This window comes from Argentina silus, assembly GCF_951799395.1.
Source record: "Argentina silus genome assembly, chromosome: 5".
Lineage (NCBI taxonomy): Eukaryota > Metazoa > Chordata > Actinopteri > Argentiniformes > Argentinidae > Argentina > Argentina silus.
In genome coordinates, this window is record NC_139659.1 from 14,833,112 (window position 1) to 14,858,872 (window position 25,761).

General features: G+C 43.1%; 1 protein-coding gene across 1 annotated transcript in view; it reads left to right on the top strand.

The window, feature by feature from the left end:
• The first annotated feature begins 19,782 nt into the window (after window positions 1–19,782).
• The window catches only part of trabd2a (TraB domain containing 2A), a 44,602-nt gene continuing 38,623 nt past the window's right edge, over window positions 19,783–25,761 (top strand). The window contains exons 1-2 of the mRNA XM_083670555.1: window positions 19,783–20,567; window positions 21,348–21,908. Coding sequence (XP_083526681.1) covers window positions 20,463–20,567; window positions 21,348–21,908 — 666 coding nt within the window. The 5' untranslated portion in view covers window positions 19,783–20,462. The remainder of the gene's footprint in view (window positions 20,568–21,347; window positions 21,909–25,761) is intronic.

Consider the following 25,761-nt stretch of genomic DNA (forward strand, 5'->3'; position numbering starts at 1 on the left):
ACTGTCAGGAGATATGTCGGTATAAAATTAATGGTGAATGGACAATCAAAACATTCCTCTCCACAATATGTCTGAGCTATAGGACGGCGCCTCAGTGGAATTCTAATGCGTATCATATAGCCTCGCTATTTGCAGCTCTGTGTAGTTTACACCCTTTCATCCATCTGTATCCACCATATGTAAACTGATCTCTGCATTTAGAGCTATAGCTCATTTTGAGATTCCTGACAGCTCCAAACAAACATTCTGCCTTATGTACTGTACCGAGGGTATCTCAGGGCACATAATACTATAACTATACAAGCATACTACTACTACTACTACTACTACTGCTACTGCTACTACTACTACTACTACTACTACTACTACTACTACTACTACCACTACTATTACTACTACTACTACTACTACTACTGATACTGCTACTACCACTACTACTACTACTGCTACTGCTACTACCACTACTACTACTACTACTACTGCTGCTACTGCTACTACCACTACTACTGCTACTACCACTACTACTACTACTACTACTACTACTACTACTACCACTACTACTACTACCACTACTACTACTACTACTACTACTACTACTACTACTACTACTACTGCTGCTACTGCTACTACCACTACTACTACTACTACTACTGCTGCTACTGCTACTACCACTACTACTACTACTACTACTACTGCTACTGCTACTACTACTACTGCTACTGCTACTACCACTACTACTACTACTACTACTACTACTACTACTGCTACTGCTACTGCTACTATTCTGCTACTACTACTGCTGCTACTGCTACTACTACTACTACTACTGCTACTGCTACTACTGCTACTGCTACTGCTACTACTACTGCTACTACTACTGCTGCTACTGCTACTACTACTGCTGCTACTGCTACTGCTACTACTACTGCTGCTACTGCTACTGCTACTACCACCATCACCATTACTCCCAGTACTACTACCCCGGCTACACAGCTTATCTCCAGTCTTGGTGCAGAGGGGACTCCCAGGGGACAAGTGGTCACATCCCTTGGGGGGAGTTACTTTCATTTGTGTAATTGATGACATGGGGAACCTGCTATTGATTTAGTCCATGTTCTGCAGTTGAGAAACATTTACATTTACGTTTGTACATTTACATTACAGAAACCCTGTTTTAAGGTATGTAAACAAGTAAATATATTGCACCCACTACAGCACCAAATAGATAGCTTGCCTATTATCAAATGTATTCAGATTTTCTCATACAGCCTCCATATTTGACCATGACCATAAATGAGGAAATCAATAATGTGGACAAGGGGAAATCCCAGTACTCATTAACTGGTTTGTCAATAAAGAACGTGTAATGTTTCATGTGTGACGTGTATACAAGTACCAGATATATGCACAGCATGGCTCGCTGATTTAACATCCAAACTGATATTGCACTGTATATCTTAGCTAGTAGCTCATAACCTCTTGTTTATTTGTTAGAACTGCTCTCAATGTGAACTAATGGATGCAATTATTTGATTGTTTTACCATCAACATGTCAGTGTATGCACTATGCAGAGTAACTTGGACATGACACAAACTCCCTATAAAATAGTATGTAGGGGCCTAATGTCTTACCCTGTGTGCAAAGGACTTCTTAATGACAGGCATGATTGTCATTGGTGATGGATAGGACAGCATTATTGCCTGGTGCCAGGATTGTGGAATATGTAGCTAAGGTGCCCTTGCTTCATCAGCAGACATCAAATCATCAGGTCATGAAATATTGAACAGAGCAGGGGAAATATATTGACAAAAAGCCTGCTCTCAAGATGCTCAGACCCACCCCCTCATCAACATACCTCATCTACCATGAGAGAGAGAGAGAGAGAGAGAGAGAGAGAGAGAGAGAGAGAGGGAGAGGGAGAGAGAGAGAGAGAGAGAGAGAGAGGGAGGGAGAGAGAGAGAGAGAGAGAGAGAGAGAGAGAGAGAGGGAGGGAGAGAGAGAGAGAGAGAGAGAGAGAGAGAGAGAGAGAGAGAGAGAGAGAGAGGGAGAGGAAGAGAGAGATCAGGGAATAACTATTCAAAAGTTAAACCCACATAGGGGAGGCCATCCTCTGAATCCTCCCTCCACCAGCCTCCACTGAAGTCACACTACTGTAGGATTATTAATTTGTTTCCATCTGGAGACTTCACCAACATCTTAAAGAATGTCTGATCACATTAGATATGGTGTTGACTGCTTATTTATACATGAGTCTCCGAGGTCTTGGGGGGAAAGCTGGCGGCAATTTGAGTGGAGCTGGAAGAGGGATTCACTAAACACTACAGTCCAGATCCCCATCTATCCTCTGCACCGTTGTAGTGAGAAAACACTACCTTGGTGCTTATGGTGAGGCGTTGCGTGTCACTGTGGAGACGGACATCTCCACATCCCTGTCACAATATGGACCTGAGTGCCAGGTTTGTTTATGATGGATTTCCAGCAACAAATTTCAGAGGAAGACGCAGAGGAGGACAATCAATTAGCACACTCTCTTCTCCAGTCCGCCAGCAATTCCAGGTCTGACAGGTGTGATAAATCAGCCAGCTACACCCCCGCGAGCTGGGAGTCAATGCAGCCAGGCCTCTCATTAGCATGGTGAGGGAGTCACACACACACACACACACACACACACACACACACACACACACACACACACACTGTACAGATACACACACCGTAAACACACTATGCAGGCACACACAGATACACACACACAAACATACACTGCAAACACACCTCACACACACACTGCAAATACTCAGCATAAACACACACTGCAAACACCCCCCTCTCTCTCTCTCTCTCTCTCTCTCTCTCTCTCTCACACACATACACACACACACACACACACACACAACACACTACACACTGGCACCCAGCGTCTCACAAATGGGTGAGAATACTAATAGGTCTAAGGGCCAGATTCATCCCAGCCTGACTAATCTACTGTATATTTAAAACAACACGTTTACACACAACTAAATGCATGCATACGATATTCAACACTATACAACGGGACAATGAAAACAAGCATTGTTCAAGGCCATGATTTAATAACGATAATGTCACAGTTAAATCACCTGTTATTATATTAGACGTTATTACAGTAGATTTGTGTATCATGTTCCCTTGACAACAATCTGTCACAAAATAAATACTTAAAGCATTGTCACAATTGTCCTATTTGTTGTGTAACCGTTGTTGTATGAAAGCAATACTGTAAAAGATCAACAAGTGGGGGGGAGGGGGGGGGTCTTTGTAAAGCCAGAAAGCAGAGGTTAAACATAGATTAACACTAGCTCTAATCTGGGGGCCCTATAGAGGCTGAATAGGGACACCAGCAGTAAGGAATACTGAATGCTTTCCATGACCACCCCCCCCCCCCCCCCCCACACACACACACACACACACACACACACACACACACACACACACAGACATGAGTCTGCACGGCAGCAACATCTGTGTGTATTACTACCATCCCAGACTCGCTGACTCTATCTCCCCGGTGCACACGGCGGTGAATCCGGCGGCTCGTCATCACCGCAGACGAGCGAGCGCCACGTGAGGCGGCAGCACGGTCCCGTGAAATCCCACACAGGTTGCGTACGTGTTGTCTAGGAGGAGGAGGAGGAGGAGGTAATGAAACGATAGAGCAATACGCTCAAGGCTCAGTGGTAGCTGCGTATAGGCCGCTCCCGGCTCCCCTCCCCTGGGACTCAGGCAGGCAGGCAGGGAGGGAGGGAGGGAGGCTGGGGATTCAATCTAAACGCTGGCCCATTCCCAAGGGCAGCCAGCCATTGACTGGGGATGGGGGAAACCATGCAGAAATCCAGCAGTCACAGTATTTATGAAAAGACAATTACTGTATGGGGCTGGGTGTAAATTATGTATAGTTCTGTTGTTGTTAGGGGGATTTTCCTATTATTTTTTCGGTGCAGATGAGAGCTTTGGGTTTGTGATTTTGGGTTTCCTGTTTCAGTTGGGAAGCAGAGATGAGATGTCTAGGTGGTAGCGGTGGAAGTCGGGGGACTAAGAAGGGCGGTACGTGTCGCATGCTTAAACTCAGCAGTGACCTCCCGCTGTCCTCATGCGTCATTCTGAACAAATTGGCGCAGAAGATACAAACGTGAGACGCATGACACAGACACACTCACACCGTATGGGGGCAAACCTCTCTGCTGCAGTTGCTGTTGCTATCATTTGCTTTGATTCAAGGATTGGCATTGGTTAGAGTGAAGATACCGGTTTTTTTAACCTTTAAAATGTTTAATTAGGTCTAATCTCAAGACCGCTGCTACCTATTGCTGGGGTCAGCAAAGTGACTTAGATCGTGCTATTTTGGGTGACAACAGGTTTTGCCTGCTTATATAAGAGGCACACAGATATCCTACAAAGCTATCACAGAACTGCCCCTTGCCAGCTTGTAAGTGAATAATGATCCTCACACCCACAGCGAGGCATTCAAGCAATATTTCCTGTATACAACATGCATTGCTAGTTTGAGACGAAAGATCATGCTTTAGGACTAGATCAGATTACTGGTGCTCTCCTGTCCTGACAAGAGCCTCTGATATGAATGTAGATATTGAGCTTTTAATAACACACACAAACTCATATTACACACAAGCACACACACTCATGCACAGATGCACGCGCACATGTATGCCAGCACGCACGCACGCACGCATGCACTCACACACACACACACACACACACACATGCTCAAACACACTATAGTGAAGAAGTGTGTGCGTGCGTGTGTGTGTGTGCGTGCGTGCGTGTCCGTGTGTGTGTTATTTGCATCTCACCGACACTGCTAGTAGCAGAGTGATGAATCTCAATAATTATTCATTTCAAGCTGTGAGGGCACAGGCTGTGAAACCCCTGAGCAGCAGAAGTGGGTGAAGGGTTTGGTTATAGCGCCATCTAGCATGGCTGGACTCAGGTGCAAATTGTAAAGCACTGCACTCAACGGTGAGGCTCGACCACTTTCTCCATTAAAAATATATAGATTTATTTAGCAATTCTAGTTTAAAAAAAACGGGATGTTGGAGTCAACATCATCAAGAGCAAATGAGAGTAAAGCATTGGTTGTTCAAATGCTAATAGAATGGAGGCAAGCAACCAAAATGGAATTGCATGTAAATACAATTTACATGTAATATGGTCATTACCATATCTAATACTACTATCATATCATATCTCAGTGAAGATGTTAGCTTACTTTTAGGTTCTCATGGAGGCATATCCATTGTTCGAAACACATTGATGGTTGTATGATGCATAACATGATTTTCTGCATGGCTTAGCATACACCACGCTTGAAGGCATGTCTTTGTATTTGGTTGAATAAATCTCACCGTGAGTGTTTCACTGCTCCAAATACACAGATGTGGTGGGAACTGTAAATTATATCTCTTTAACAGACAACGCCTCATCCCTAATTTACCATAAACAACAGTGGAGCAGGAAATCTAATTAGCATCAGCTAGCTATGCTGCTCAGTATGACAGCTGAGTTCTGAATGGGTTGATGATTACGCCCGAGAAGCCTACAAGGCTACAGGTCTGTACAAACCTAAAAGGTTCACATATTCACCACATACTATATATGTATATATGTTAATGGTGGAGGATTGTGGGTACAGTAGTTGACAGAGCAGATGGGGACAGGATGAGGAGAGTCCCCCTGCGGAGGATGCAGTGAGTTTCAAAATGGTGGCCAACCACCTCATATCAGTCTCTGGCACTCTGCACCATCAGGCTGAATGGAGGGAACCGCTCCAGGGAGAAATGTGGGGAAGCTTTTGAATGCAGCTCATCATCCAGTAACAGACCCATTTAGGGCTTACAGTGCATCAATCAAAATCATGGCCAAATTAAAGTGGGTGTCTGTGGGCCCGTCCCTGCGCGTTTATCACCTGCATTGTATAAACAGGCTTCTCCCTAATGGGCTCGGAGAACACCGCGAAAAAGATAAAAACAAAGGTTCGTCTAAAATGATTTACAGTGTAACTATGATGGAGTTTGGTTTAGTTACCTTTTTTTGTTTATTGCGTCGAGATGAGCGACTAAATGAAGTGACTGACTGAGTGTAAAGTGCCGGAATGCAGCTCAATCAATCTCTATCTCAGGAGAACTTAAGTACATCAGGTGACATTATTCGGGCTTCTGTTCTATTAGTCACAGCAATGAATTGCCACCTGTACGAGGTGTAAACAGCCAGGATCTACAGTAAGTGCTTGACTAGAGCATCGGAAATGACACGGCAGCACTAATTGTGCTGTGAGTGTATATGTGGAGTGGTTATTTTTAGATATGGTACGCCTGTCACATCTGTGTGTTATTGGTAACATTTATCCTATGTGTCCATAGAAATAGAGAACAAAAGAACAAGAGAGGCAGAGAGAAAAAGAGAGAGAGTGAGTGAGAGAGAGAGAGAAAGAGAGTGAGAGAAAGAGATAGGGACATAAAGACGAACCAAAGAGAAAGACGGAGAGATGGACAGAGAGAACCCGGAAAGAAGAGAGAGACAGCATGGGAGACAAACACAGACACACAAACTGATACAGTCACTCAACACACATCAGGGCTAATAATTCCCATGAATAAAGACCACACAGTAAATTCAGCCGACAGCCGCTCAAATTGAGCCGGGAGAATAATGACCCTTTGGCCTGAGCCAAAATGACTCTATAATTGCATTTCTAACTTATTCACCCGTTCATGGGATTAGCGGAGCACCGCGGGAGTCGACGCAGTAAGACCTCTCTCCCTACAACCACTAAGCTATTTTTAATCATCTTTGTAGTTGTCATGTATGCTAATGACTGCTTCGTTGGGGATCTTTACAAGAAAGGTAGGGGTAGTTCACCCTTGCATAAGTGAGAGCCGAGGAGAAAGATTAAGGAGAGGAACAATTCATTCAGTGAAGAACCTTACTGTACTAGGTCCCTTGGTCAGTAGTGTACACCTCTGTTTTGGGGTTGTGCAATAAGAATATATTTATAATACATGAACTTATGAATCTCTATGAGACACATAATGGGGATCCTGACAAACAAATAAATAGACAAATAACTTATGCAAATGCAAATACAGGGGCTTCATATGGTCTATGTAGTCAACGCACATTACGATCCCTTTAGTGGTGAATTGAATAGCGTTTACCTTCCTGATATACTGTTGTTAGCATCAGCGTTGATGTTGACGCAACTCGTCGAGTCCCTTCACTTACCGATGTTGCCACTACATCCTTGCCATACCTACTGCCATGACTCCTGATGGCATGAGAGGACAGGAGGACACTGTCCCAACAGCCTCTCCATGTTGGTGCAAGGTGGTACTGTATGCCACTTCAAGAATGTTCTATTCATTTCTACATAGCAGAACAACTCAAGTTCTGGCCCATAGCTAGAGTCTGTGCTTGCAGCGGTGAGTGTCCAGCATTGTGTGTTCGTCTGCGTTCCTCTCCACTACAAGAGTCAGGGGACCCAACGCTGCATTACACTTCAATTAAGCTGAGCCAGGCTGTAAGGCCCCGCGGGCCACACCATGACACTTCAGCTGGGTCTAGTGGATGGAGGAGGAGGGGGGGGGGGGGGGGGGGGGGAGGCTAGGGAGGAAGACAGGCACAAGGAAAAGACAAGGAGCTGTCAGAGTGTCTCCATCACTTCATATCCTAGCAGGTGGGCCTGTCACATGTCGCTCCATGAGGGGGCTCCTGTTCTGTCCGTCAGTGTCACCAGACCTAATGGGAGGCTGTCAGAGGCTCAAGAGGTTAGAGAAGGAGAGGGGGGAGAGCCTAGGCCTGTGTGTCGTGACCTGGGGGTCTCGGAGGAGCCCAGGGGAAGGTGAGGGCGGAGGGGGGGGGCATGTTATCCCCAATCAGACATGGAGCCCTACAGCTGGAGGGGAAAAATCAATCACCCACTACCTCCGCACTGGCTAGCCCTTTTACCACTCAGGACCCAGACACTTGGATGAGCATCCAGCGGAGCAGAGGGGACTGGGTCTGAGTGTTATATAGTACGGCTCTTGGAGTTTGTGGACTGGAAATAGTATGACCAGTGACCACTAGCATGTTATGTTTAACAGCAAGGAGAGGAACAGGTGGAGGATGGAGGCAATGGGGTTTTATAAGGACATTGGTGAAGTTACTGATTGAAGCAATGTTTAGCTGTAATACTGTAGGCCAGAGGAAATCATGCATGGAATGGAATGAGGAATTGATTCCTCTTTTCATTTCATGCATCACAATGAGCCTGTCCTCCGATTTCTACCTCCGCCAGCCTCTCCTGCTGTAGGCCTATGTCAGCAATATGCACTGCCACTGTTAGCGAGGCAGAGAGTGATCAGTAGACTGAGGATTGATAGCACACATTCACTCCTATGTGGCTTTTCTACTGTAGATGATGGTCCCACTGGGACCATATATACTGAAAAATTTATGCACTTACTGCAATGTAAGTCACTTTGGATAAAAGCGTCAGCTAAATTGCATATATTGATGTTTTCTATCCAACACCTGAGTAGTAATGAGTAGATATCCAAGAGAAAAACTAGAACAGGGATTCTCAACTCCGGTCCTTGGATAGCCCCCCTCACGGTTGCTCATTTTTGAGTCCAGCGTTAACACACCCAACTGAACCCATCAACTAATAATCAAAACCTTGATGAGCCTTAATCAGGTGTGGTAATGCTCGGCTAAAAACGATGCAGAACAACCATTGGAGTAAACCACCCAGGAGTGGAATGAGAAATTACCCATGAAAAACACACAATGAAGTAACACACAATGAAGTAACACACAATGAAGTAACACACAATGAAGTGACCCACAGTCTGCACACACTGAGGAAACAGGTCAGACGACTAACCAACTCCATGTACAACAAAACGGTCACCAAGGAGCAGGTGTGTACGGTACCAGACATGAACATACATGTCATATCCATTCATTAACCCCGGGTGCCCTTAACGGCAGGTTGCATCTGAGGGCTGTGTCCTTAATTAGCCACATCCATGTCCTACAGGCAACCTTGTGTTTGCTTTGCATCTGTTGGTTTATTCATATGGGCCCAGCCTTGGAGGACCATGTGACTACATCACCACCAGAGAGAGAGAGAGAGAGAGAGAGAAGAGAGAGAGGGGGGGGGACTGAGTAGAAACAAACCTTGGGAAGATGAAGAACCAGATGGATCCTCATTACGGAATGTACAAGTGCCTCTATATTATCATATGTGTCACATGTACTGAACAACCAACTCCTGATGCAATGGTTTGAAATTGATTTGATTGGGACTGCTGTGAGTGTGTGGAGCAAGAGAGGCTGGTGGAAGCAGAAAACGGAGGACGGGCTCATGGTAATACATGGAATGGAATGAGGAATGGTGTTTGATACCATTCTTCATTCCATTCCATGCATTAACATGAGCCCCTCGTCCGATTTCTGCTTCCACCAGCCTCCCCTGCTCCTGGTGTGGAGTCAAGTCCAAAGCAGAGCAGCATACAGATACCCGGAGCAATTGTAAAGAATGTGTTTGAATTGGGACTAGTGAATGATACATTTCAACAGAAAAATACATTTATCAGATTCAAATGTACACTTATCAGGAGATGACTGTATTGGCGAACTGCACCCCATCACAGTTCATTGAATGACAAAATTACAATGACATTTGAGCAAAAACTACATTGGCACCATGCCATCTGAGTGTATTGACGTCTTAGAAAGTCTTAGTCTTACATCACGACTGGCACAGACCAAGAGGTGTCCTCAGAAAACTAAGCAACATCCTGTTACCTTAGCAACACAACACTACCTAGATTAGCCTGAGGGAGAGCCTTTGTTTCAGCCTGACCGACCGTTACCGTAGGAATATAATAACATTCTCATTCCAAGAACCCCTCTGGGTCTCTCCAAGAATATATCTCCTTGCACACATTGTTTTATGTCAGATAGCGCGATTGTGTCTTCACGGTTGGCTGAGAGACTAATACCTGTATAGATCATGCCCTTGCATACACAGCAAATACTACAAAATACAAGATCCTTTTATTGCCACACAACAAGGTTGATGGAATTAGAGCTCTACATTCACCGACATAGAGTATAGAGCAATGAGACAAGACAGGCAATACATACAGTATAATATGTCAGTAACCGAGAGATGGGAAACTCACTCCTCAAGAAATACCTCCACACGCACCATCAAATTGCTAACTTTTCGGTGGCGCAGCTGGTTAACATCGGGTGTTTCAGAGGGCGGCCACGTGTGTTTGCAATCCAGACGACACAAGATTGAGACTTGTGTGAGTTTGTGACCGAGGAAACAATATTGTTTCGAGGCATCGTGATGCCTGTTACAGTGGTGCCAGTTGACTCAGATCTGCAGCCGCGCTCAGCTCAACAGCAGGGGTCGCTGTAGAGTGAATTTAGAGGGGGGGAGAGCAACCAAGTTGAGATGGTAAACTCACTCCTCAAATTAAAATACCCCCACCTGCGCCATCGAATTGCTAGTTATTCAGTGGCGTAGCTGGTTCACATCGGGTGTTTCGCGGGTTGACAATCAAGAGGTCTCATAATCAAGACTTGTGAGAGCCTGTTTCGCGGCAGTTTACAAAACTACAGTAAGGCCTGTCTGAAGAGATGAGTTTTTAGTCCATTGTATGAGGTTAAAATATGCCTCATGTCATCTGTTACTTACAGAGCCGCAAGGCCTCCCAGTCATTCAACTACCCACTTCACAACACCCTTGAAATTCTCTTCTAATGCCCTCACATTGACTTGCAATAGAGCATCCCATCAGAATAAGAACCAAAGGGCTTTGTGGCAATTAATTAGGCTTTAATTCAGAATAACAGTGATGGGGAAGAGACACAGACTAATGATCACAGATATTGTAGATCATTGGTTGACTAACACAGCTTGACAAGGGAACTCCCATGGCTAACCAAGAAGTTGAGATGAAAGAAACACATTGAAATTGAATAAACTTAAATGATATAACTCTAGGCTATTCTGAAAAATGTTAACAGCAATAACAGCGTATTCCTCAAACCAAAGGAAGGCTTCCTTTCAATATCATTTTTGGTTCCAGACAACAGATGTTTAAAACTGACTGATGATGTGCACAGAACACTAATAGGTACATTTCAGCATACATACACACAACTCACACACACACACACACACACACACACACACACACACACACACACACAATCTCAAAGCTATACACACAGTGCCAAACTGCTCAGATTTCAATTAGAGACAAAAATCTGTTGGACGGCAAATGGATTTTTGATATCACCTTTTAGCCCTTCCGGAACAGGTGTGGCATTCCCTTCCCTTTTTAGTGCCTGGCACGGAACGCCATCACAAGAAAAGAGCTCTCTGAATGTCGGAGATAATTTGTATCTGAGCATCTGATTAATTTCCTGCTTGAGACAGCTCTAATCCTCTGGCAATCAAACCACAGAGCTGCCGGAGTAATTTCAATCTGGGCACAATATTGCCTCTTCAAAGGGGGCTGCTTAGCAGATGCACCTAACCGAAAACTTAGGGTCTGTTCATGGCTATTCAAAAGGGAGTTCTTCATTCAAATGAGCACAACCTTTACCTGGAATAAAGAGTTGTTTCAGATAGATAACAGGTTAGGTTCCGATTCGTTTATCTACTAAAATATGCTAAAGGTAGGCCCTAAAGGTAGGCCTATTGATGGAATATGACATGCATCAGATAGTGTGAAGAAACACGGCTGAAAAGATATGTAAAAGCCTACTCACCTACTGCCAGAGACATGTGCCCACGCAAACACAAACACAAACACAAACACACACACACACACACACACACACACACACACACACACACACACACACACACACACACACACACACACAGTCGATTGCGCAGAGGCATATATTTGCAGTTAATGACGACAGCTTAAATGTAAGAGGGATTTCAACGGTTTAGGTGAGATTTACTCTGTGAGCCAGAGAAATTAGCTTCATCTGAGAGATATATTGCCCCTAAAACATCAATGATGGCTCCATCTAAATGGCTCACTGGAGTGTAATTTGTAACACAGAAAATGTCCTGATACTGGGATAGCCTTCAGACAAAATGTTTGCTGTTTTATCCATTGCATTCTCTTTTAGGTTACAAATTGCTAGCTATTGTCAACATTTATTGCTTTGTGTGACTAATCCAACTAGTACGGTCAGATCAAGAAGGCCACACACACACACGCATACACACACACACACACACACACACATACAGTCACACAGACACACAAACACGCACGCACACACACACATACAGACACGCAGACACACAAACATGTACACACACACACACGCACACACACACACACACACACACACACACACACACACACACACACACACACACACACACACACACACACACACACACTACAGAACCAAACAGTGTGACGCTTGAAATGTGTGCCGACAAGCAGACAGTTGAGCTGGTTTAGCGCCAGTATAGACACAGGTAAATACTGCCCCCTGTTGGTGATCATGGTGTTCAGTCGCTTGTGACAATGTATGCTACAGTGGTCATTTCATGGTATACGTGGTCATTTATGATATACTAAACATGGTTCTTGTTTTCATGACCAGTAGATCTCAATGATGGCACAATATATGTATGCCATACAGCTGATGCTTTTATCCAAAACAATTTACATTGCAATGCATACATTACAGTATATATGGTCCCAGCGGGATTCAAACCCACAACCTAAGCACTGTTAGTGCCATGCTCTACCCACTGAGCCACAGAGGATCACCTCAACAACAGGGTGATGACACTCAAAGTCAAGTTGCATAACAGATCATTTTAAAATCATATTACAGTCATGTTAAAATAAATAACATTTGAACAACATAACATTTGAACACAGCCAAATACGAATGAGTACAGTCATCCGTTCATACAGTAAGAACTCCTTCTGTTCCACACTAAATACGATGGGAATCGCCGATGCCAGTGCCAATGCTTGTGTTGATTTTAAATTCTCGTTTTTTAAAAAGCCGAACATGAGAATCTTGGGGTGGCTCATTGTGAAAGAAGATTCCCTGCCGAGTACTGTAGGGCCTTATGTCATGACCCAGGGTTCAAACTCCCCGTACACATTTCCTTTTATCAATAAAGACGGTTTCCAGTGAATCGGATCCATTGACCCGGGTGGACTTGAGTGACACCCCATGGCTGGGAGCCAGCAGCAAAATGGTTCATTTGTTTATAAGATGACAATCACAAGGAACAGGCCTTGAGAGCCTCTCAGTCTCCAGCCGGGCCGAGATATTGGTTTAAACATACGAGGATTACATCAACAAAGATGGCTTGATGATCTTTTGAGGGTGTTGAAAACCTCTTTCTCCCTGTTGGTGTTTCTTGTTGAAAAGAGCTTCATGTTCTGAGTGCTAACCCCTGCCGCTCTGATGCCACAAAGGATATCTGTATGAAAACTAAAGTCCTGTAACAAGTACAAACGGAAAGACATTTCACATTTCATGTTTTTTTCATTATTTTATTTTTTATTTTATTTTTTATTTTTTTTGTTCTTCTAGAAAACTCCAGCCATTTACCATGGATAGCCCACAGTATGTAGTAGGCCTACTCCCCACTCCCCATTACACACCATTGCTTCAAAGATCTTACAAAAAAGACCTATAGTTGTTCATATGCTATGCTTCTTTCTACTGATCAAAGTAAAACTAATTGAAAACCAACTACACATGCCTCCTGCTACTGCCCCGTGCATGGGAGGCTGTTTGCTCTCCACAGAGTATAAATACAAGGCAGAGGACTCAGACAGAAGTACAAATATTGCTGTTGGGGGATCAGAACCATTAGCCCCTTTCTGCTTGATTAACAGCCGTCGTTGAGGGGTGCTGAGGGGGGGTGGTGGTGGGGCAGCTCAGAGCTCTGGGACTATAGACTACTCAGGGGGTAAGAGAATGTTGGGGGGGTGGTGGTGGGGCAGCTCAGAGCTCTGGGACTATAGACTACTCAGGGGGTAAGAGAATGTTGGGGGGGTGGGGGGGGGGGGTACTCAGAAGTAACAGAGGGGGAGAGGGGGGAGGGGGGTCTGGGCAGAGGCTAGAGTCTAGAATCGCAGCTGTTTGTATAAGAACCGCTGCGGCAGAACCAACCGTTGTGGATGCTCTCTTAAGCTCTCAGACCCTGACTGCCACGACGGGGGCCCAGGCGTGGCACGGTGCAGCTCTGAGGGTAAAACCATTTTCCTGCGAACGGGGAGTAGGCTGCGGAGAGTGCGGGCGCAGCGTGGAACATTGGGTGGTCTCACTAATGCTACACATCATCTCACACTGAACGGCTTTCTTCCTCTGCATGGTCGCAGGCAGCGTAAATGGATTCCTGCCGAACACAAGAAATGTCAAGGGGGAATTCAGCGTAGAAGTTACACATATCTGCATAAATACTCAAGTTCAATGGGAAATGAATGGTTGATGGTACATGATATCATGACACAAATGGTGATTAATAGTCATAGAAAATGCTATTTTTTCTCTTTTACACAGGTTATTGCATACAAATAAATTGAAGTCAGCCTATGAAATCGGACGACTGGCTCATTGTAATGCGTGGAATTGAATGGGGAATGGTATCAAACACACAGTTGGGAAACAATTTTAGTAAAGTACTCCTTTAACTATAATGGAACATAACCTTACTGTTTATTGTACGAAGGGGTGATAGACTGATTTTCATGTTTCCATTATAACACTTCACACATAAAGAGGTAAAGCAGTCCACAATAAACAGTGACATCTCTGTATCAAATTACTCAGGTCTTTACACAAATACCCTTATGTGTCTCCTTGGTTTCATCATTGCCATTAGTGTTGCATTAGTCATGTGGTCATTGGTCCACTGTTAATGGATGCCCGTGTGTATTTTCATCAAGGCTCCCTCAGTCTCCCTGCTCTTTGGTCCGGGTCACAATGTTAACATCAACAATGTGATCAAGTACCCAGTGAAAGATTATACTCATAATATGCTCATTGACATAAATGTCCAGTATACATAAAGTCCACATGGAAACGGCAATATCAAGGAAATGTCTCAAATATACGGGGGATTGTTTCATGTTAGATACAGACTGACTTTAAATGAAATGCAAAAACATGGTTCAGATGCAAATGATTTCTTAGAGATTATGCAGTTTCTATATTTTGCACCGTAAATAATAAACTGATTCATTTGAACATGTTCTTTGTGTTTTAGAAAGCAGCATTGTGTCACATTAAACTATAAGAGCATCACTTTATTTTAAATTACATAGGGCAAATCAAAAACTGTTTGGTGTAATTGATTTGTATTCAGGCAGGAGTTCCAGAACAAATCACAGTGAGAGGTGCTAATCTAATTTAAATGCATTGGATAAATACAGTAGGAACAGAGGGAAACATAATGACGGGGAACTTTGTGAATTTATCTTAAAAGGGATAATCTCTGTGTCAACCTAATCTCCACATTAGCCCTCTCTGTAGCGCTGGGAATTAAAAAAACAACAACACCACATCACTTCTCAAAAGTAAGAAATACTCTGGCACATTCCAACATATTCTCTGTGGATATTCTGCATAACAGTGGATAATTCTGCATAATGTACTGTATGTATGTGGGAGTAATATATATGTAAGTTCATGCTTCTCAAATATAGTAGGGTCTATTTCAATCCTCTTTCAGGCTATGCTATTTATATGTTTTTGGTCCCGTTTTGTGTTGTAAGGAAACAGCTACATAGCTAGCCATCTGTTTCTGATTCCAACTAATTTAGTTTGTCCAATCTGGCTCATGACAATTTTGAAATCCTACCCGCACTTGAGTGTTTTCATGTGACTTAGATTTCCTTATTTGCTTGTGTTTTATGAAGTGGTACGTCAATATTTAGCAGCGATATCTGTCAGTGCAGTGTATAAATTACAATTATAGCTCAATACCTTCGTAGTTATAAGTGTAAGACCTCAGTGAGGTTATATAGCACACAATATTTCAATGCATGCCATATGGTCTTGTCATGAGGTATGATAAGCTTGAGAAATGACTGCAGTAAGGCCAATTTTACTATTATCTAGGAACAGTGATATCAGTGATATATTCAGTATCTTTATACTTTGGGGTGGCATATACAAACTTGAGGTAAATATACTGTAAGAGAGGGTGAGATTTTGTTTGAGTTTGTGAGTTTGTGTATGTGTGAGAGAGAGTGTTTGTTGTGTGTATATAAGAGCAAGTATGTGTGTGTGCGTGCAAGCGTGTGCGCCTGCCTGCACGCCTGTGTGTGTGTGTGTGTGTGTGTGTATGTGTGTGCGTGCCTGCCTGCCTGCACGCCTGTGTGTGTGTTTTCACAGTTCCCAGGCCCTCCACATCACCAGCTGTGATGCAGAACTCATAAAAAAACTCCTCTTGAGAAGAAACCCTACATGTCCTGCTCCTTCAACTCAGCTTGGCATCCTAAATAAGATTTCTAAATCAGATCCAGAACGGGACGGTCCAGCCCAGCATCTTGAGCAAACACAGGCTCTCTTTCACACGCTGAGCCAGAGGAAAATAATTAGAAGCCTTGATGTGCTGAAAAGGTTGAGATTGGCCTTCTCACATAACCTGAGTGAGAGCACTCCAGGAGGTCAGGGCCGCTCTGACACCAGTTCAAAGTACACAACGTATTGTATTTTTGTTTAAGTCTGATCCACCTTTTAGGCTCACTGTCACCTAACATTTCTTCTTATAACCTGTAATATCTGTCAGCGAGATTTCATCAGATTCATGTGTCTTATTTTGCTTCTAGTGTATTGGATGACGGTGAGAATTCAATGATGCTGTGAAAGCATGGGATTATATGGATGAAAGAAATCATGTTGAGATTATTATGCGTCTGAGTGAAATGCATTTTTTAAAATTGTTTTTATCATGTTTATTTGACAGGAGGAGCCATGAACAATAAAAACATACATTTCAGAACCTCTAGAACATCTGACGCATCATGGTTGTCTCAGGCTCATGGTATGAACTCTCACACAGTGGGGTGGAGTGGTATGAACATCATGATGACATTACCTGTAAGTCAGGGGAGGCTGGAGGAGGTAGAAATTGGAGGACGGGCTTATTGTTATCCATGGAATGGAATGAGGAATGGTATCAAACACGTGTGAAGGGTATCAAACACGTGTGTTTGATACCCTTCCTGATTCCGTTACATAAATGACTATTATACCCAGATCGTTGCAGTGCAGAACACAACTCACATTTACATATTGCGCCATCTTGATTTTCACCACATAGTGACACCCTAAACATCCTGGTTGAACATCAAATGAAAAATAATTATACCAAAAAACGAAGGACAACAAACCTCAGTTCCTCCTGGCATTCCATCACTGTGAACTGCTTCCTTCAACCTTGTTATGCAGTTCCTCAATCAGTGCATCAATCTAACGAATCAATTTGCTTTGGTTTCCTGTTTGTTTCCACCAGGTTCACTGTACCCTGACGGACCAGCCGCACAGTTGCTGGCAGACTACACATCAAACAACTTCTAAAAGGATCTTATCTTAGCACATTAATGTTGTATAAACACACCATATAACGTGGGATGGGAGCGTGTGTTTGTACCATAATTGATCTGCCGTTGATGTTTTGGGTGGTTGTTTTTTGCAAAAGCCAAGCAGAATGTCTTCTGCTAAATGTCAAAATGTAGAATGCGTGAGCCCTAGGGAAGGCCAAACCTCTAGGTTTTTGTGTGTGCTTGTCTTCCTCTCTTAAAGTCCTCAGTGTGCGCTGAAACAAGGATACAGTAGGACTACAGTGTGGTTAAAATGGCTGAAACTGCTGGGAAACAAAATAACCATCCAAACCTACAGAAATCAAAACCTGACCCTGTTGGCAGAAATTGGTGCCATTGGTCTATTTATCTGTGCTGATGAGTCTGACCTTATGAAACAGAAACATTTAATAACAGTTTTGGCTCACGTAACTCCTGCACTACACAGGTCCGTCTGGTGGTATTGATCGTCATCCATTGAGAAAACATCTGATCACTGTACTAAACCCTTTGACCCCCTGTTGTTTATGTATAATGTCACCTCACAGCAGTTTGATAACAGGCTTGATGCATTTATCTTGGGACCAGGGGAGGCTGGTGGAGGTAGAAATCTGAGGACTGTGTCATTGTAATGCATGGAACAAAATGAGGAATGATGTGTTTGAAACCATTTCTCATTTCATTCCATGCATTACAATGAGACCAGAAAAGTTCTTAATTTAACACATTTTGTTCTTTCATGAACAGAAGATTGACCTGCAGACATGGATTTTACAATTGGTTCTCATGGCTTTGTGGCTGGGTTATCAGGAGAAATTGGGATGGCTTTGCGGCTGGGTTACCAGGAGAAATTAAGTACTACTTAAGCTACAAAGCTTTCTGGAAACTGACCCCAGATTCACATGGGTTGCACCAGGGAGAGTGTCTTTCACCCACTAGATGGCGGTCCTACAGACTTTATGTGGGGTTAGGTAGAGGTGACCATCAGATAGGATGGACCAATTTATAGAAAATATACTACTAACCTGGTAGAGGAAAATGTGAAGAGCCAGGTAAAATCAATGGATAATATCAAGTAGAGTAGTCCATTCGGACAATTTGTGTTATCTTGATAATTCCAAAGCTAGTTGATTTCGATAATACAAAGGAATGTAATCATATAGGATTTTATGTAAATAAATCAATGGGAAATAATCTAGGCCTATTTAATAATCGACGACGACGCCATACGCCTATTTGCAGAGGCTATTCCCGGACAGGTTGTTGGTAGGTGTAAGATTTATTTACCTACATACCGACCGTCTTTGTCTGTGCAAATGTTTGTATTTACACAGACGTCTGACAACATGCATTAACTACTGGGTGTGAAAGTTAGGTTTTACGGCAGAAACGCATCAAAATCCGATGGTGCTCATGGTGCGCGCATTGTCATGTTAATAGCGCGTAGTTTGTCGCGCATTAGCAGGACATAGGTTTGTATCACCAGGAAATCCAACACCCTGCGTGCCCTTGTCAATTACAGCTTTTAGACAACTAATAGACATCTTAAGCCATTATCCTGAGTAATCTAAAGTAGGAACTACGCTCAAATGGAGAAAAGAGAATCATACATTATTTCCGTAATAATGACTAATAGGCATATGTGACTTGCTGGCATCAACACACATTATTGTGCAGACCTTTTTCTTAAGGCCAAGTACCAGCCACCAAAAGAGGTCGACGACTAACACAGTTTGAACAAACAATTGCTTTCTTAAACATAGATTCTGTCTTGCCTACTATCCGACACTAATAACAAACCGTGCCCACTAATTTGTCGCGCTATTGCCCGAAACATAAAGAAAGCCCTCTCCTCTCTGGATACCCACCGCCGTTCAGCATCCAGAAGTTATTTCAGGAGATCTGGCCAATCTTGTAGGCCTACTTGTGAAGTGAATGCGTGTGCTCTTCCCGCGGGGACAAGATGCTGAAATGAGATTATTGCGTAGTCAGAGTGAGCAGGGGGAGGGGGTGGAGGCAGGGGGGAGGTAGGGGGTAGGTAGTGGCCATGCCTGACAGAGATGCTCACGCACTTCTACAACACCGTGAGAGAGGAATGAAGGCTGGTCGAGATAGAAATAGAAACAGAGAGGACACGATAAAAGAAGTTTCTTCGATCATTTGGGGACAATGTGGAGACGAGGACAACCTATTACGAAGAAAGCTGGAGAAACTCATTTAGACCGGCTTTGATGGTATAGTTTGTGTCCGCGCAGCAGTGTTTGGAAGTTGATAACACGAACATCAACATCGTAGCGAGAGGAGATTTCCAACGTCTTATTTCGGAACTGAGGACGCATGGAGAACCTGTTGCTTGTGTGCAGTTAAAACTTTAAACATCGTGCACACTCCGCTCGATGTTCAGGATATGCTACTAAACGGGAAAGTTAGTCAACCGAAATAATAGGTTTCATTTAGGGGCGGTTATTTATAGAAGAGGTGTTGTGTTATAGTTGTACCCTCACGTGCCAGGCAAGACACTATATCAAATATGAGGGAGAAGGAGAGTGTCACCAAGAGGACAACAGCGTGACATGGCTATTCTCTCTCCGTGAGACCAACATCAATGCTTTCTCACACGTGAATCAAAACTCAAGTTGCATGCAGTTTCGCACAAACATGAGTTCGCCCGGCATTATGTCGGACATGTATCGGTGTGACTTAATTTTCAGGGAACCAAACATTGGAAAATAATTTCCTCCTCTGGGGGAACTGTTGTTGAGGTAGTTTGCAACACATTGTGAAAATTACCCCTGCACGCTTGGAGCTACGATGCTGGTCACTTGGGGCGCATTTATTCAAGCGTTCCTAATATTACTGGTGAAAGCCGACCAATGGAGCCTGAAGGATTCCTCTAACTGCGAGCTAAATAGGAAAGTAAGTGCTGCAATACCACTCTCCTTAATGTGTCTTAAATCTGAGAAAAGTACCCACTTGCTCCCCACAGGTGTACTGGTTGCATACTGTCACAGGTAGCCTACTTTGCAGAATGCTGCAAAAACGTGTTAATACACTGTTATTTATTACAACATATTTACATAATTTAATTAGTACTTTTATGTTCCTGACACATTTTGGTAATGGCAAGCATGCTTGGTTCTAATCAACACTCATTGTCTTGTATACCTTTTTTTTGGAATGTTTCCCACATTGTCGCGCTGAGCTCAGACCATTTTAGATGTGTATTGGTTTGTCTACTGGCTCTTAAGTGATCTGTTAATATGATATTATCACTCTATTACGCATCTGAAGGCGCTTTTTGAATCCACAGTCTCCTTCAATATTGAATCCACAGTCTCTGTTGACACTAACATGGATGTCACTGACACTGACATGAATGAAAATCAACCTTTTATTGTATTACTTTATGACTGTTAATGATAAAGTAGTTTTTGGAGTTCATTTGATTGTTTTCTTTACTGAATTAAGGTTTTGGCAACTACACCTTGTTAGCTGGAGAATGAAACAATATGACACACACACACACACACACACACACACACACACACACACACACACACACACACACACACACACACACACACACACAGGCTTAAGTGCTTTGTCTACATAATAATAACAACAGGCTTTGAGTCAATGAAAATAGGCCTATTTATTAATACTAATTCGCTCATTTATTCTTGTGTGTGTTGGCAGCAAACGGATTTAAACTCCTTCCTGTGGACCATCAAACGGAACCCTCCGTCGTACTTCTACGGCACCATCCATGTCCCGTACACACGGGTCTGGGACTTCATCCCCGAGAACTCCAAGAAGGCCTTCCAGGAGAGCAACATCGTGTACTTTGAGCTGGACCTAACTGACCCTTACACCATCTCAGCCCTGACCAGCTGTCAGCTGCTACCCCAGGGAGAGAACCTACAGGATGTGCTACCCAGGGACATCTACCGGCGGCTCAAGAGGCACCTGGAGTATGTTAAGCTCATGATGCCCTCCTGGATGACCCCGGACCAGCGGGGGAAAGGCCTCTACGCAGACTACCTGTTCAACGCCATCGCCGGGAACTGGGAGAGGAAGAGGCCCGTGTGGGTGATGCTGATGGTGAACTCGCTCACGGAGGCCGATATCAAGACACGCGGGGTGCCCGTTCTGGATCTGTACTTGGCGCAGGAGGCGGAGCGGATGAGGAAGAGGACGGGCGCTGTGGAGAAGGTGGAGGAACAGTGCCATCCCTTGAACGGACTCAACTTCTCTCAGGTGAGTGTGCGGGGGCGTTTTTTCTTTTTTCTTTCTTCTGAATTTGTGAGGAAGATGCTGAAAGTTTGGTAATTTTATATGATATTTTAAACATTCTTGTTTAAACACAGAGAATGGCTGAAATTTGAAGAAAGAGCTCCTTGGTTCTTTCTCAATTGAGGTAGTTGTGGTCTGGATCAGCTGAACAAATAGTCTGCTTCGGCCTGTCTTCCGTTATTAAGAAAAAATTGAACCTAATAGTTTTCGTCTGAATTTAGCTCAAAACCCCCTTGTTCCAGCAAGGGTGTCTGTCAACCAAATTGACCCGGCAATTATAAGTGTCCTTCAAAGCACACAGTTGCTGTGAAATCATGTTGAGTATTGTGGAATTTCTGCTAATACTCCTTCGGAACTAAGGGGATTACACATGGCAATTTTGCTTAACACCCAGAAGCCAAAGCAGTGTTATTTTAATGCAGGTCTTGCAAGCTGCAGTCCAGAATGCTTCACTTCAAAACATTGATTCGTGACACCACTTTTTTTTCTCCCATGAATATAGGGAGTTACAATAATATAGAAACAATTCAGGCTTAGTATCAACAAGTATGTGCAAGTATATAATCAAAGGCATATCCAATAACTTACACACGCACGCACGCGCGCACACACACACACACACACACACACACACACACACACACACACACACACACACACACACACACACACACACACACACAGACACACACAATGTGAGCCACACACACATGAATTTCAAAGTTGTCTATTTAGTTAATCCAGGTAATGGAGTGAATTTTGAATAACCCTAACCCTAACTCCAATTTATTGATCATTTTACAGGGGTGTTTCCACCCTGGAGAAGATACTGTAATTAAAGATTAAGGCTTATGAGATATGGATGATAACGTGTGATTCATATATTGACCAGAGGAAGACAACTTCATTTATTCAGCTTATCTGGAGGAGGCAGGAGGCGTAACAGGGAGCAAAGTGTTATAGTCCATATTGGATATCATTTTCAAGGTTGGTGGTGTGTGATGTGGGAGATTCTATCATCGCATTGTAAGATGATGTCATTCAGTAAGAAATGATCAACTGTAAAATAATCACCTCTTCTCTTGAACGTCCGTTTAGTCCTCAGTTGTGTGTCAGAGTGTGTGTCAGGCTGCAGGCCTGCTATGCATGGTTGGTCCTTGTCTTTTGATGAGTGGGTTCTGCCTGTACGTTACAGTGGAGCTGGTTTTGTAAAACAAAATACATATCAATGACCAAAAACTATGTTTTATGCTAGACGTTATGCCTTGTCAAAAGCCGCAAAAGACAGGAAATTCCAAATGAGCACCAGCACCCATGACTTCTCTAATGCAACAAGGTTTTCCAGCACACAGCTTTGATACCGGCTATAGTGCTGTATGTTGGTCTACTGTACTTCAAACAACATGTACTCACCACTGGGCAGGTTGCTTAGGATTCTCTCAAACAGCCTAATTCATACTCTTAGAGTGTGTTTTCTCTCAAGATAGTGATTTATATTCTGCATGACAAAATGCTATCGGCCTGCTATGCATGGTTGGTCAAATCCACCTCATCCTTGTCTTTGGATGAGTGGGTTCTGCCTGTACATTACAGTAAGTGGAGCTGGATTTGTAAAACAATAGACATATGATGGACAGGCCGTTCTGTCTACTCTGGAGCCCATGGAACATTCCACACCTCAGCGGAATGGCCCAGTAATGAAAGTGATGTTTTCTTTCTCCCGTCACTGGAAGTAATGGTGCATAGAAAAGTGATTTATGCCTGTCTCAAAGTACGTCTATGAGAGAGTTGAAGGAATGCTAGAATTCCTTCCTTCACTCCTTAAAGCTTATCCACTGTCTCCGCATTGCCACTTTGTGACGTCATTTTCATCAGTAAAGGGACGTCCCCCTTGCGCGTACGGGGTGCGTGCATAGCTTGATATCTCAACCTCATAGTCATTTGCACACCGATACCTCATGCAACCCTTGGGTGGCAGTGTTGAAGGATTTTGCTGAAGTTTTATGCCCGTTCTTGCTAAAAAACAACTCCGCCTACTTCACGCACGTTGAGTTACCCATGGAGACCATGCAGCAGGCATTACCAAGCAAGGGATGGTTTGCATGCTGTTGTTGCTTAGAAAGCGCTTTTCGGGACCAAAACAGCATTTGTAACTGAAATATTTCTTTCAAGGGATATCGTTTGCTAACGATTAAACATGTTCATTACAACCATTAGGAAGCTTTTAGAAAGTTTGAATGTTACACATTGCTCCTTTAATGTTATTGATGTCAAGTTACATTACAAAACTTAGGAGGTGTTATTTAGAGAATATTTAACTTGACATTTTCATTCAACACAATTCAATCACCTTCACACATCTCTCACTTATCTGCCCTTTAAAACAGTCCTTTATGATTTATAAAAGACTTCATACGCTCACCTCAAATTTTAATAAAATTTTAACTTTGATCTGTTTATATTATCGTAGTATTAAACATTATCAACTGAGCTCAAATTTCGATTATACTTGAATGAAAAATCCCTCACATAATTACAAATGGGGTTTATACAGATGGAGCCTGTCTGTGAAGAACAGGGATTAAATTGCCTTTCGTTCCCAGCAGAGGTTTCCGATATGAGAAAGTTATTTCTATGACTAAAACCAAACATACTTCTGCACTAAACCAAGCGGAAAGCGTTTCAATAGCACTAGTGATTTTAGCTTAATTATGATACTCCCTGTCTACAATTTTTTGGCCCCTCCATTCTCCATTTAAGAAGAATGTTCTTGTTCAGATATAAATATAATAGCAATACAAACATGTCATATTATATGTCATAAACTGTTGGCATATGAATAGCTCTTAACTATTGTGGATTGAAATTAATGTAAAGATATCTGATGGTATATTATTCAGATAGAATTCTGCTGTCATCTTTGGGATCCAGTTGTTGTGATGAAAAGCGGTAACAACCCACAACCACATATTTCACACGTGATTGCTTGGTTGTTCAAACAAGTCATTCTTTTAATGCTTGATATCATAGTACTGACATGTACACAGTCATTTGTAGAAGAGAGAGAACTGGGTACTGTTTGAGCTGTACTAAAACTAAGCAATTTACTACTGTATCATTCAGTAGAGAAAGATGGCCCTGAAACAAACCGCACAAATCTCAAACATTGTTTTAGTTAGAGTAACAAGTGTGATGATTATGTAAATGATGCCCCATGAAAGGCTTGGGAGCCATGTGAACACAATGGATGTCCTTATTTTCCACTCTGGGTACTATTTGGGCAACCTGCCATTGATTTGCTGGGTTTGCCCACAGCGGAAAATCTGTCTGAACCACTTGGTAATCAGATTAGATCTTAATGAGCGATGTTTCAACTCTGAGTAGAACAAAGAACCAACATACCTCCTCTTCTCTTGATTAGGAAGATTCCCTAAAATGTTTCCTAAATGGTGAAGCAATTTTGTCTTTCTTTGGCTGCAATATGTTTTATTCTGGAGTGATTTCCATGTCCAGGTCTATGTGTCTCATAGAAAGGACCATGCCTACTTTGACCCTTTATCTAGCAATTACGAATCCCAGAGCTGCCATGAAAGTAAAGTGCATTCAGTACACTTGGTTACACTTCACATAATGCATTTTTCATAATCACACCAGTGGAAATAAGAACAGTCCCTAAACTCCATTGTTTCGTCACTCCAAAGCAAGTACTAAAATTCAATGTTGTTAATTACACAGTTACTAGGACTACAATACAGTTTCTTCCTTTATCTTCCCAATCGTTAAAATGAGTGACGCGATGAACCCGGTGCCATCGAAC